Raw genomic sequence first — 13,692 nt, 5'->3', positions numbered from 1 at the left:
TCCCTGCCACTCTGTTTCTCAATTCCAGCAGCCCAAAGTAACACCAGCCAGTGTACCTAAGAAGGCTGGCTGGCTCAATCACTTGTTTTTAGACACAGTTTTTATGAAGGAAAACAGTGGACTTACCAGCACAGCTTGTTTGCCATACTCGATCCACCGCCGGGTAGCAAAGTTGGTGGACTCGGCACAGTTGAAGCCGTGGTTAAAGCCAGCATGGTAGCCGTAAGGGAAAGTGATCATAAATTCTCCAGCTTCCTGAGTCACCTGAACAAGAGCAAACAGGAAGCAGTTGAAGTAAAGGGCAGGAATGCAGGGCTCCAGCTCAGCCACCACTCAGTGACCAGGGACAGGTCGCAAAGCTACTGGGGTCTTAGTGTCTTCTGCGACATGCAAAGTCCCCGCACATCAGACACCATGACTGTAATTAATGACTCCTCTGGATTAACGCTGTTCAAGAGGGCTTGACCCTCCTCTGGCAGCAAGAGGGTGGCGCCCACCTTTAATGCATTGAGATCCAAAGGTGACACAGATTAGTCCTGGCCCACACCTGGTACAGAAGAGCAAGTAGAATAAAGCTCCCTGTGAAACACACGCCAGAAAGAGGGGTTTCTGTGTACGCCAAGGACTGCTGTGTGCGCAGTCCGCTCACCTTGTCAAAGGGAATTCCGTATTTCTTCAGCATTAAAGGAGAAATCAAGGTCATCTTATGGCGGAGAAAAGCCTCACAGCTTTGAGCACTGCCTGGGAAGAAGCCTGTTTAATTGAAAACAAGTACAGTTAATACACAGCTCCACACTGGCTCTGTAACCCTGGAGTCACTTCACACAGCGCATCTCATCTAAATGTAAGGAGGATGAATCACTAAGATGATCACCACAGATTATTCTAGCTCCAGGCCAGTCCTAGCATTCTGTGATGAGCCTCTGGGCTGTTCCCGGTGTAGTGGTCATCAAATCCTGCTTGGGGGATTGCCCTGGCAGCCTCTCTTCTCATAAAGAGTTTTAAAACTACTTAAGAGCCTTTCTCCATTCACCAGGACCCTCAATCTTTTGTTAGTAACTTATCTATAGCACACATGACAAGTGCTTGTGAAATAAGCTCTCTAGAGGTACAAATCTACTAGAGCCCACTTACAAGAACCAAAGCATGAGATTCAACTTTGACGTGACCAACTGGGATTTTGGCGAAAGAACCAGACCCAAGGTGACCAGTACACTATCCCTGGTCAAACAAACCCATGCATGATGAAACCGAGGCAAAGACAGTCTTAACACTTACTAAGCCCCTTCCCAGGACAAAGTGGGGAAAGGCTGTGATTTCACCTGCTCTGAGACGTACCCAAACTGGCAGTCTGGCTCACCCCCAACGTGTGGGCTTAAGAAAGGACCACTGAAAGTGGACATCCGAGAGCCACGAGCGCAGCTCCCTGGCAGGTCTGACCCCGCCCAAGGAGTGAACACCACCATACCTTTGGCCAGGCGCTCCAGCCGCTTTCCGTGCTCGGGCGGGACGGAGTACCTGCAAGCACACAGAAGCAGCGGCCACTGAGCAGAGAGCTGGCCCGGGAAGGGGCCCAAGGGCTCGTGCCCACTCTCAGAACAGCTCGAAATATCAGACTTTTCAACTTCCCGACCACAAGAACTAGAAAGGGATCTGGAGAAATGACGTATTAGACTGTCTGGGCACTGGAGTGGGGAACCCACACTGAAGGGCAAGCGATTTTTATCTTTTATATTCATTAACAAAACGTTTATTCAATAGTTACCATGAACCAGGATTTATGGCACACACTCAACGTTGCTCTCCTTTATAATGTTATTCATGCAATAAAACTTAAACAAAGAAAAAAAAAAAGAGAGAGAGAGGAGGAGGATGGCATTAAAGTGCTCCTGGCAGAGCCTGAAAGGCTTAACTGGGATGGGATAGAGAGAGAAAAATGGGCAACAAGGTGACGATGGATTAGGTACCAGAGACCTGGCCCCCATCTGCTGAAGAGCCCATTTCCCTTCGTCTCCTCAACAGTGCACTGATTATCCAGTAGCCACTCACGCCTCCAACACTGTGGGTATCCAGACACCATAGGATTGCCCTTCATTAAGAAACAAAAGGAAAAACTAAAAAACACATAGAAGACTATTTAAAACTTTTGCAAAACTGTTAAAACTTCATATTCAGAAACTCACAGTAAGTCTATTTTACCTTTATAATGCGTTCTAAAGATGATTCCACAACAACAAAACCTTCCCATCCCAAACAGTTTTGTTATGAAACAAAACAGATGAGGAAACTATCACCTAAAGGGCTCTGGGATCCATCAGGCAACCCTGCATAGACGTCTCTGGAGGAACCACTTCAGGTGACCTAAAGAGTGTATGTAGTAACAAAGTCTAGTTTCAGGAACTTCAGAGTAAACATGGGCAAGACACAAACGTTACTGACTCTTGATAGAAGTCTAGCTTCTAAGGAACTGGGTCAATAGTCAGGGGGTAATCACTGGCTCAAAAGGGTGCCCCACCCCAAGACTGGAAACTGGAAAGGCATCTGACAGAACAGAAGAAAACCCCTGGGACAGGACGTGGCTGAAGAGGCTGGGAAAGGAATGGAGACAGACACAGCTTCCATGACTCCGCAAGACCTGGTCAGTGTCCCCTCCGGCCTCCTCGCGCCTCCATCCTCATAATCGGCACCCAGAGCACAGAGGACTTCCTCTAGTTACTCAACACACTGCGTTCACTCCCAAGTCTTTGCATGTGTTGCTACAAACACCCAGACACGCTTTCCTGTCCCCACTCCTAACCCACCACCACCCCACCCAGCCACATCCTCATGTGCGAGGCCTCAGCTCGGCCATCACCTCTTCCAGGGGAGCCTTCTCTAGGCCCAGCGTTCACGTGCCTTCCTGTGTGGACCTACTGCACCCACTGTTCCCCGTCACAGCTCTTCTCCCTCCTTCTCTCTCTTGATCAGTCTCCTATCTGTATGAGGGTGAGCGCCTCATCGGTCCTATGCTCTGTTGAAGGCACCACCTTCGCTGACATGCTGAGATGGATGGGTGGGAGCAGGCGGACGAGAGGGCGAATCTGCCTCCCCAGCCAGACTGCGGCTGCAGGATGCCGAGTGACCACGCGCCCCCTCGTGGGTTAGGCACACACTGCTGCTCACCAAATATTTTTTCCATGAGGAAAAGAAAGCTTTCTATCATCTGAAGGAGCGACTCCAGTCTTGGAAATCTGCCTCTAAGAAATGCCTCAGGCCTGTTCAGAAAAAGAAATCAGACAGCAGTGGGAGAGCTTGGGAGAGCCCCCGCGGCTCTCGGTGACTCAGCCACCTTCCGTTTCCACATGATGGGACTAGGTGCCCTGCCCTCTAAAACCTGCTGCTCCAAGGGCAGGGAGAGCCAAGGACAGGGAGAGCCCCAGCGCTCTAACAGCACCTCGCTGCTTCAAAGTCAGAAGAAAACGTTTAACACGCCAGTCCCACCCCAACCCTGCTGAACCAGTATCTGTATTTTATCACCATCCCAAGGTGGTCCATGTGCACACAGAGCTGACCAGCCCCGGTGCCAAATGCAGGCCGACTTTACCAGGACTTGGGCTCTCCGAAGTGCAGGTAATTGATGCTGTACAAGTCCATGTCTTCGGTGTGCCAGGCAAAGGATGTCTTCCACATGCCGAAGTACAGGTACGGGGTATTCACACCCTCAATGGTGATCCCACTCTCCTTCTCCACCAAGTCCAGGATGGTTCTCAGCCGGCCAATATTCCACTCATCTACGTGCTGCAGAGGATGTCAGATTGAATAAAAACTGAGGCTCTGAACCCACCAACTGCAGAGCAGGTCACAGGTGAGCTGTCACTTTAACAAAGATTTGGCATACTATTGAAACTGTGTGGACATAAAACCACAGCACCCCTCACTCACTGTTCAGAGCTGCCACTGGAATTGATGCCATTATACCCCCAAAGAGCAAAATGACACTGAACACTAGTAAGTCAAAGAGGAGAAAGGGAGGTGACAGCCACCTGTTCTAAACTCAAGATGAACAGTTTGAACAGAACCCAAATAAACTTAGGTCACAAGAGGAAAAGACCTCTCCAATTACAACAAATACAAAGCGTGGAATTTACTAATTTGTGACTTGCCTAGCCCTTATTTCCACCGGGCAGTGTCTTCAGTAAAAAGTCTACAGTGTTACCCTGAGTTAAAAAGGTCATCGAGAAGCCCACCTCCTGTGAAGGATTTATGCCTACAAGCTTCACTTCCCACCACCCGATTGTCAACAGCAAAATCGGAATCCACTTTTTAAACGCCTTCCTTCAAATAATTTACAAAAACAATAATCTGAGTGAGAATCCCTGAAACACTCTACAGATTTTTCAAATCATCCTAAAACGGTCCCAAATAGCCCTTTTTGCACCACATGTAAGGCTGTCCAAAACTACTATATCCTAAGCCAATGCAATTCGTTAAAAAACAGCTTTTTCTATAGAATCTTGTTGGAAGATTCTCAAAATCTAAATGTTTCTTTTCTTAAATATATATCCCTTTCATTATATTAGTCAGTGATCTTTTTTTCCACAGAAACCACATTGCCCTCCTCAAAATTTCATTTACTGTGATCCCACCCTCTCTAGAACTCATAAGAGCTACCACCCACAGACTATTCTAATGGCCCTTGCAAAGAACACCATATTATCCAATTCACATGTAGAGTGGGAGAAATAAAATTCAGTCACATGCAAAACTACCCCATTAAGCGAGCACAGCCCATCAGCTGGCGGTGGACCACTCTTTTGTGCAAACACCCATTCAGCAAAACAGCTTTTAGGGGAACTTCTCTTGCAATCCAGTGGTCAAGAGTCAGTTCTCCTAATGCAGGGACCCAGGTTCAAGGAACTAGACCCCACATGCTGCAACTAAAGATCCTGCGTGCCACCACCAAGAATGAAGATCTTGTGAGATGCAACTAAGACCTATGCAGCCAAATGGAGAAAATAGTTTAAAAGGAAAAAAACAAAACAGACAAACAGCTTTTAGGTGTCTATTGCATGCTGGGCAGATGAAAATGGTATCAAATCACAAAACTGCAAAAACACTGCAAAGAGATTCCAGTGACTTTCACCTTTTCATAGAGAGTGCCATTCACATCTGCACCATAGATTGGGGGATTGAACGTGAGATTTTTCCAGTATTTCCGTTCAAGCTCTTCAAATTCACTATAGCGTGGGGTACAGTACCTTTCAAAAGTGGAAAAAAAAAGAAGGGTTAGCCACTCATAAGAGACTAAATTCATCAGGCATCATGGATAGCACAGACACAATCCCCTGTTCCAGGGACAGCAAGACATTTCAAAGGAACAAGATACAACTTTGGCCTTCAAGGTTCCGCTAACTCCCTCAACCTACCTTCTATGGGTACCAGGCCCAAGGAAGGTAACACACACCGAGATGTAAGCCCATCTTCCTTAAGAATGCTATCCTCCACTCTTTTAAAAGACCCTACTAAAACTACTCCCTGCTCCACTTGGGAGTGGCCTGGCCACCCAGAGGGAAAACAGGCTTACAAACTTGTGAGAATCAACAACTGCAAATCCCTGTGTATCCACAGACAACCAAAAACCCGCCCACACATGGAGAGGTGAGGCCCTGGAATAGCAGTCACTTCCCTGCACTCTAAGGAAGTGTCTCCAAGAGGGCTCACTTGAATTGTCTCTGCTGCATTCCCACCATCCTATGCAGTGTGGCTAACATCCAACAAATAAGCATGCCTGAAAACAAAATAGTTTAATAAAAATATAATAGTCTTAAAAACAGATTTTTGCATATCAAATGTTCCATTGAGCGAAATACAAGTATATACATATGCTCAAACACACACACACACCTACCCATATATATCTCCACATAATACTGTTAAAAATATCTATATTCTTTAGCTCAATAAAATCACATACTGAGAACTTATTCCAAAGTAAACTTTTTAAAAATTCAAACCACTTAAAAAGTATTACACAATTTAAAGAGTAACATGTAAACCTAGTAAGTATTTGAAAATACATAGTATATAACTCAGCAAAAATATATATATATGATAAGGAATGGAAGACCAAACTGAAATTGTGTGGAGATAATGAGGTTAACTGGGAGGTAAAAAAAAAATCTTACTTTAAATGCTGCCTTACATTTTGATGTCAACCTAATGAAGTTTAGAACTCTCAAGTTCCCTTTCAATACAAATAACTACTTCCAACTGATCTGCTTTATAAATTTAGGTTGTTACCTACTGGGTTTTCTTAAAGCTGGCTGATCATGCAGACAGAAATCAAGGGTAAGAACTGGTTGTATTTCAGATGAAGAGAAAAGACACAAGACTGACTGATTTAAAAACAGATTTCCTGAAAGGCAAGGCCTACTATATGTTAATGAGATGAGATTAAAAGACCTGAGGCGTGGGCAGGCAGGGACTGAATGAGACCAACCCCAGGAGAAACAAAGCCAGTGTGCCCGGCCCAGTGCAGAGCTAGGAAGCAGACCGAAGGACACCACAGGCTCACAGCTGCGGAGCACAGCACAAGCTTCAACAGGCTTTTACACAGATTCTCTAATTAGACAGCAGGTTGGCTAGCAAAGGAGATGCTTTAAGAGTTAGGCTGCCAAGAAAACTGGGAGCCCACATTCAGAACTGTGATAAGTCCAAGGAAAAGATGCAGAGCACAGATGGAGCAAGAGTGAGACCTGATGTGAGATAACAAAGCACTCTAAGTGTGAAGCCTGGCGAGCTGAGGCTCTCCCCGGGGCTCCTCCACGGCCAAGCTGGAGCCGGAGGCACCCAATATCTGACCGGCTGAAACCAAGCCGTGTGTGGACCAAAAAGGACTCAGGAGAAAAAGCAAGGAGTGGGGGGAGGGACGAATCCCTTATGGACCCTCAAAATGAAGACACACAAGGGAAAGGAAAAGATTCAAGCAAGAGGGTAAGAATGACTAGTCAGAGTCCAACAAGGGGAATGCACAATTGATTCTCTGTAACTCTGAGATCTAATGAGAGCGAAATTATTAAAAACAGTACAGGAAAACAATGGAAAACAGTGGACCTAAACAAGGATGCTTCCAACAGAGACAAGAATGTCGCAATGATCATGGAGTGACAGAAAACAGCAGACAGCTTGTTAGTTTACTCACCTTCGGTTAATGTCATAGAAAAAATGAGATAGGTAGTGAGGAGTTTGACATAATTAAAGACAGAAGGACCCAGAAGGAAGAGATTAACTTACTGAGGCCACTTTTTGATAAGTGGGTGTTATCGATACATCTGGCCAAAGCGCCTCTGAACCAACTCCAAGTTTCCCCTTTGCAACCCTGCAAATTATTAAGTCCTACTTTTGAAGGAAAAGCAATGGGATTACTCTACGTAAAAACACAGACGAGTTTAGACTGTGACTGTGTACTAAGAAGAGAAATGTTTCTGTGCAAAGAACAGGAAAGGAGACAGAGAAAAGCGGGAGCTGAGCAAACGGGACTTCACTATGATGGCAGCAGTCTTGAAGACCACTCTGCCCACGAAATGTAAGGTCCAGATGCTAAAAGGAGCGTGCTTCACTCACTTATCACTGTTGGCTATCTTGCGGAACTCTCGCACAGTCATGGCTTTCTTCTGTATGTTGTACTGAGTAAAGAGGCCAGACTGCCCCGTCACCAGCTGCTGAATGGGGGCAGGAATAACCAGGTCATCAATATCATCATAGGAGGCTCGTGGCTTCCACTCCTTTGGAGGAACAACCTGTAGGGAACACAAGGAACAAAGAGATCAGAAACCTGGCAAGCTGATCAGAGTCTACCAAGTGTGCAGGCCAACAGCCGATTTTACTAGAAAGTCACGTGGATTTAACCATGCTCACTCAAACACGGCAAAAGTCACACTGTCAAGCTAGCCCTGATCCAGTTCTGCCACCAACTAGCTGCCTAGGTGCAATGACCTAAAGTAAGGAATATTCATTCATTTTCAGCCTCAGAATATTCTCTGGGCACCAAGAGAGGAGGTTGAAGAGTTGATTTTCTCTCAATCTAACAGAAAGCTCGTATGGGAAGCCAAATTACTGTGAGAATGCGGAATGCGGGAAACCGAGAAAGAGAGAAGTTGGATTGATGAAAACACCCTCTCCACCAAGAGATGGAAGCACCGAAGCAGCTGGCCCTGGGACACTGGCTCTTTCCCTCCCTTTTAAAGATTCCCAACAGCTCTCCTCTAACCCAAAAAAGTGATGTTTCAGATGTTAACGAAAGGAATTAACTTTTAAATAGGACAGCAAATATTCAACTACCACCCCATGTGCCTTTCAGTAAAACTGTTCTTCAAGGCTTCATTTAGGAAAAATCTTAGCCGCCCTTGGTCCCCAAGGCCTCCACCCCTCACCTTAGCCAGCCCAGCCCGATGAGCTCCTTGGGATTCAATATAAGCAATGTAACGACTGAAGTTTCGGAACTCCTCCATAGTCGGGTAGAAGGTCATTATCCGAGCACTGGGATTCAAGGTTTCAGATTCAGAAGCCATCTTCCCTCCTTTTTGAGGTCACTTTGGTCAGGCAGGAATCTGAAGACATACATTAAGAGCATAAAATTATACAAAATGTAATTAAGACTGAATGCTGGAATGTCAGTGCAGCAAACAGTGAAAGAGGAAGAAAGTCTGCAGCACCGAGAAGACCTCACACCTGGAATCTGCCTGGGGCAGGTTATTTAAATAAGATAAATGGATAGAAAAGCTTTTGCTTAAATGATTCTGATGTATCAAAATTGCATGTATTCAAACCTCATTTAATGGAGACATTGTCTCAACTAAAAAAGGGAAACTAATTATTTGGTTGTTGGTCCCATCTGACAAAGCAGCTGCCCCGCCCATCTTTACAGCTGCTCCCTCGTTCATACTTGGCTAATTAATTCTAAGTATTAAGCTTAATATACTACAATCTGATTTTTTTTAATAAAAATCTATCTATGGGCTTCCTTCTAAGGCACAGATTTCAAACAGGATTCTAGATTCTTAAGAAAAGTTACTTAGCTACAAGATTACAAAGTTAAAGGGCTAAAAAGCATCCTGATATTAGTAGCCAGAGCTAGGATTTTTAAAACCCTTTAATGAAATTGTTCTCATAGCTACACCTAAACGCAGTTTCAGCACAGTTACATGAAATCAAGGTAGAGACTAGTTCAACTGCACTGTACCCAGAACTCAACAAAATTAAAACAGGCAATAAACTGGCAGTACAGGGCAAACTTCATAACTGACTGGAGGTGAAATAAATACTACTTTGTTTTTAGATGAGGCCTTCCGCTAAGTGGGTGCATCCCCACTGCCTGGTAACACAATAGACTATTTCAACTGAATAAGAACCAAGCATACCAGCTAAAAACAGTCAGTTTAGAAGCAAAAAACTTACGTCCTTTTCTTTACTCAATTCCCCCAAATCTCGGCCCCAAGATCATGGCAGTTCAGCTCCAAGAGCTCCCCTTGAGAGCTGGAGAGATCAGAAGGGGGAAAACTCCTCCAACATACCAACAAGCTAGTGAAAGACCAGAAGACAGCATGGAGCAGAGCTGTCTAAAGTAGGAGAGAAGACAAGTCCCAGTACCCGCATCTCTCCAGCTTCCATTTTACCAATTGTAGTGAGTTCCTGGCCTGGTGCTTTTATGCACCTCGACAAACTGCAGGGCAGGTATACTGTAATCCCTGTTTTACATACCAGGAAATTTACCCAAAGTCCCGCAATGCATTCCCAGTGCTCCATTTCTCTGTGCTGCCTACATCATAATCTCCACTTAATCTAAGCCCTTTGCAAGGGCAGATCCAAGTGTAAAGGAACCTCAAGTTTTATGCAATCTTGAAGACCCCTTTTCTAGGAAAAGAATACAAAGTATCTTACATTTGCAAATTTTACAAAAACATATAAATCATGTGAACATAGTGTTAGGCCCCATCCCAAAGCCTCCAAAGCCCCACAAGAGGCTTCATTTGCCTCTGGCCTTATTCATCTTTGTAAGCCCAAAACCTAGAACAATGCACGACACAAGAGTACACACTCGGTAACTGCTGAACAACTGAGTTCCTTGCTCTTACATCATCTGCTCATTCCCTTTCTTCTACTCTAGGATCCCCTTCCCTCAATCTATTCCCTCGGGAAAGCTCCTGTTCCTTGACACCTTCCTTCCCCCACTCAGCAACAAAGCCTTGTGGTTTAAAAGAGCACAGCCTCAGAATTAAAACTCTGAATACAGATCTAGTCTCTGCCATTTACTAGCTGTGTGACCCTGGCTGTGTAAATTGCCCGAGTCTCAGTTACTCCTCCTGTAAAATGGGGATCCCAACCTCCTTGTCCCGCAGGGTTGCTGTGATTAACTCAGATGATGCAAGCGAAACGCTAAGCACTAGGCCTGGTACTTATCAACTCAGTAAAGGCAGCTATTACTAACTATCTCAAACTCCCGCTCCCTCCCCTCGCATCGGATCCCGCAGGGATCGCTCCCAAGGTAGCCCCCGCGCTCCCACGGTTTCCGAGGCTCACCGCGTAGACGTACAGGCCCTCCCGGCCCCGCCGCCTAGGCGAGTGAGGCCGGGCCGCAGGAAGAGAAAATAAGGCCCAGCAGACCCGCCCACCCTTCCCGACGCCCATTGGCCAAAAGAGATTGGAAAGGGCGAATCTCAGGGCTCATTTTAGAAGCTCCTGCTTCCATTGGTCGAAAGCTATGCCTATCACTCACCGCAGAAGGCCGCTTTCCGCCCCTCCCCCACCGGCGATCACGGTCAAGGCTACAGAAGCAACAAATCTAAAGGAGTCAAAAACCCTGTAGTTCTTACTTAAAGCCCACTGCCCCGAAAGGGCTAAGGCTCGACTTCTACTGTCGCCACTAGCCGATCACCCTGCTTCTCCAGCCGGCGAAGGACGAGACTCCGCCTCCTCTAAAGTCGGCCTCTGCGCAGCCGCACAGCTCTCCACAAAGTCAACCAATCCGGGGGCCGCCATCAGCTTCAACCCGCCAATGAAAGCGCTGTGAGGCCGCCCCAAAGTCCAGGCGTATCAATCTGCTCAGCCTATGAGCGTCGACTCGGGCTGTTGCCAGGAGGAAAAGTAGTACCACCCGGGACTGCGGCCACTGAGCACGTCGGCTGAATCGCAGAGCCGGCCAATCGAAGGCGGGCTTCTGGCTGCCCGTGGCTAGTCTGGACTTAAGACAGTTAGTTGAGTGCCTAGAAATGGGATCGTTGGCCAGAGTAAAGGCGCTAATGAGGCCGTTGTAGGATGTTTCTAAAGGGTAGGTACAGTCTTTTGAGGGGTGAGTAGAACCCTTATCTAAAGTAAAAGTGCGCTCCGGACCCTTAGGGGTAGCTTCTGAGGTCAAAGGATGTCCGATTCGGTGACCAACCTGTCCCAGTTTGCGCAGCGCTGTCTCGGTTTTTAAAACTCGAATCAGGGGTCTTTGGAACCCCCTCACTTGCCGGCAAACCGGGACATTTCTTGAAAGCAATTCCTAAGGGGAAGGGAGCTCTGAGGGTCATTAGGACAAGTTTTGAGGGCAAATGTCCTTAGGGTCATTAAAAAGCTGTTCCTCAGTGAACAGAGATTTGGGGGTCATTAAGAGTAGCTCTTGGGGAGGAGGGAGAAGATGCTGGAAGTCATTAGACACAATTGTGGAGGGTGAGGAGGATTCCTGGAAATCATTAGGAACTGTCCCTGAGGGGTCGTGAGTCGCCCTAAGGAGACCCACATTGTCAGGGGTGATGGGGGAGGAAGCAGCTAGGACACTCTGATAAGTCAAATAGGAAAAGAATACTCTCAACCTGAGTTATTAAGATGTTCAAAATTGCCCCAGATGAGTAGGTCTGTGGTGCACTGAAAAGAGCTGTGAAGTAGATCTGTGTTCAAACTACTCGCTCCTCTGAGATTGGGTTTTCGCATCACTAAAAAGGAAAAGGTAATATCTGCCTTGCAGGATTATTGTAAAGATGAGAGTTAATATTTGTTGGCAAAAAGGACTGTATTAGGTAGAATGGAATGGACGTGGAGCAATTGTGATTTATACCCTGGGGCTGTGGAGGAGATGGCAACCCACTCCAGTACTCTTGCCTGGAAAATGGGCTGCGGTCCACGGGGTCGCAAAGACTGAGAGGCGACTGAGCGACTTCACTTTCTTTCTTTCTATAGTTCCTTTTGGAGAAGGAAATGGCAACCCACTCCAGTGTTCTCGCCTGGAGGATCCTGTGGACGGAGGAGGTCTATGGGGTTGCAAAGAGCCGGACACGACTAAGCAACTAACACACGCACACACACCCTGGGGCTGGTTATGTCCTCCCCCCAACCCCACCCTCTCCCTAAAAAAGCAGAGTTATTTCTCAAAAAAAGACAAGGAAATGACTTTTGAGTAGGCAGCCAATAGCCTTTCACAACAGTTATAAAGGTTTCTCTCTTGACCTGCTGTGTTAGGTAACAGATTACATTGGTTAGCTCAGATAATTGCTAATAGTCTGAAGAATCCAACCTGGAGTATACATAACGAGGAAAATCACCCACCACTCTCCTCAGTGTTGCCCTCAAACAGGTGCTTGTTTCACTGACTGGCTGTCTTGGGCATGGATACAGTTACTAGCACCACTTTACTACTGACTACTCCAGGAATTTAATCTTGTAACATTTCCCACTGAGGCCAAAAAGGATTTTCCAGGATTGCTGTTACTTTGTATCACTAGCTTTCCCTTGGTCTGCAAGCATGATAGGTGGAACTTCAATCCCTTTCTCTTTCATCTTCCTGTATCTCTGACCAGTTTATCTTAGTCACTCTTTTACACTCATCTTTCCTTTCTCGCCCCTTAAATGTTCACATCTGAAGCAAACTAATCTATAGTGAAAGAAGACCAAGTTGGGTTTAACTTTGGGTGGGAACAGGGAATGATGGCGGTTAGCATAAGGAATGCTTCTGTGGTGTCAGTAATACTCTGTTTTCTCCATCTGCAAGGTGGTTATTACAGTGGTGTGTTCACATTGCTTTGAGCTATATGCACTTATAAGTTGTGCATAACATTCCATGTATACGATACGTTAATTTTTAAAATTAAATTACAAAATTAATTTTTTAAAGCAAATTATTTTTTAAAAGAAAAAAAATGTTGACGTCTTCATGGCTCTCTGACCTTTGTCCTCTTCTCTCATTCTACACCTGAGGACTTCCCTGGTGATTCTGATGGCAAAGTGTCTACCTAAAATGCAGGAGACCCGGGTTCAATCCCTGGGTCTGGAAGATCCCCTGGAGAAGGAAATGGCAACCCACTCCAGTATTCTTGCTTCCCTGGTGGCTCAGAGGTTAAAGCATCTGCCTGCAATGCAGGAGGCCTTGATTTGATCCCTGGTTCGGGAAGATCCCCTGGAGGAGGAAATGGCAACCCACTCCAGTATTCTTGCCTGGAGAATACCATGGATGGAGGAGCCTGGTGGGGTACAGTCCACAGGGTCACGAAGAGTCGGACACGACTGAGTAACTTCACTTTCACTTTCTGGAGAAGGAAATGGCAACCCACTCCAGTACTCTTGCCTGGAAAATCCCATGGACAGAGGAGTTCGGTAGGCTGCAGTCCATGGAGTCACAAAGAGTTGGACACGACTAAGCAACTTCACTTTCTTTTCTTTCTTTCTTTTCTTATTCTACAA

General features: G+C 46.1%; 1 protein-coding gene across 3 annotated transcripts in view; it reads right to left on the bottom strand.

Moving 5' to 3' along the window:
• KDM4A (lysine demethylase 4A) overlaps positions 1-10,987 on the bottom strand; it is a 40,704-nt gene extending 29,717 nt beyond the window's left edge. The window contains exons 1-8 of one of the 3 annotated variants that reach the window (XM_069588942.1): positions 10,851-10,987; positions 8,412-8,588; positions 7,603-7,778; positions 5,123-5,237; positions 3,584-3,777; positions 1,469-1,518; positions 650-753; positions 127-264 (exon numbers count right to left, since the gene is read on the bottom strand). In XM_069588942.1, the coding sequence (XP_069445043.1) occupies positions 127-264; positions 650-753; positions 1,469-1,518; positions 3,584-3,777; positions 5,123-5,237; positions 7,603-7,778; positions 8,412-8,549 (915 nt within the window). In that variant the 5' untranslated portion in view covers positions 8,550-8,588; positions 10,851-10,987. Of the gene's footprint in view, positions 1-126; positions 265-649; positions 754-1,468; positions 1,519-3,583; positions 3,778-5,122; positions 5,238-7,602; positions 7,779-8,411; positions 8,589-10,557; positions 10,647-10,753 lie in introns of those variants that run through there. The other 2 variants (XM_069588943.1, XM_069588941.1) reach the window with 2 other exon arrangements.
• Between the last annotated feature and the right edge of the window lie 2,705 nt (positions 10,988-13,692).

This window comes from Ovis canadensis, chromosome 1, assembly GCF_042477335.2.
Source record: "Ovis canadensis isolate MfBH-ARS-UI-01 breed Bighorn chromosome 1, ARS-UI_OviCan_v2, whole genome shotgun sequence".
In the NCBI taxonomy this organism is placed as follows: domain Eukaryota; kingdom Metazoa; phylum Chordata; class Mammalia; order Artiodactyla; family Bovidae; genus Ovis; species Ovis canadensis.
This window is presented reverse-complemented; position numbering and strand designations above follow the sequence as displayed.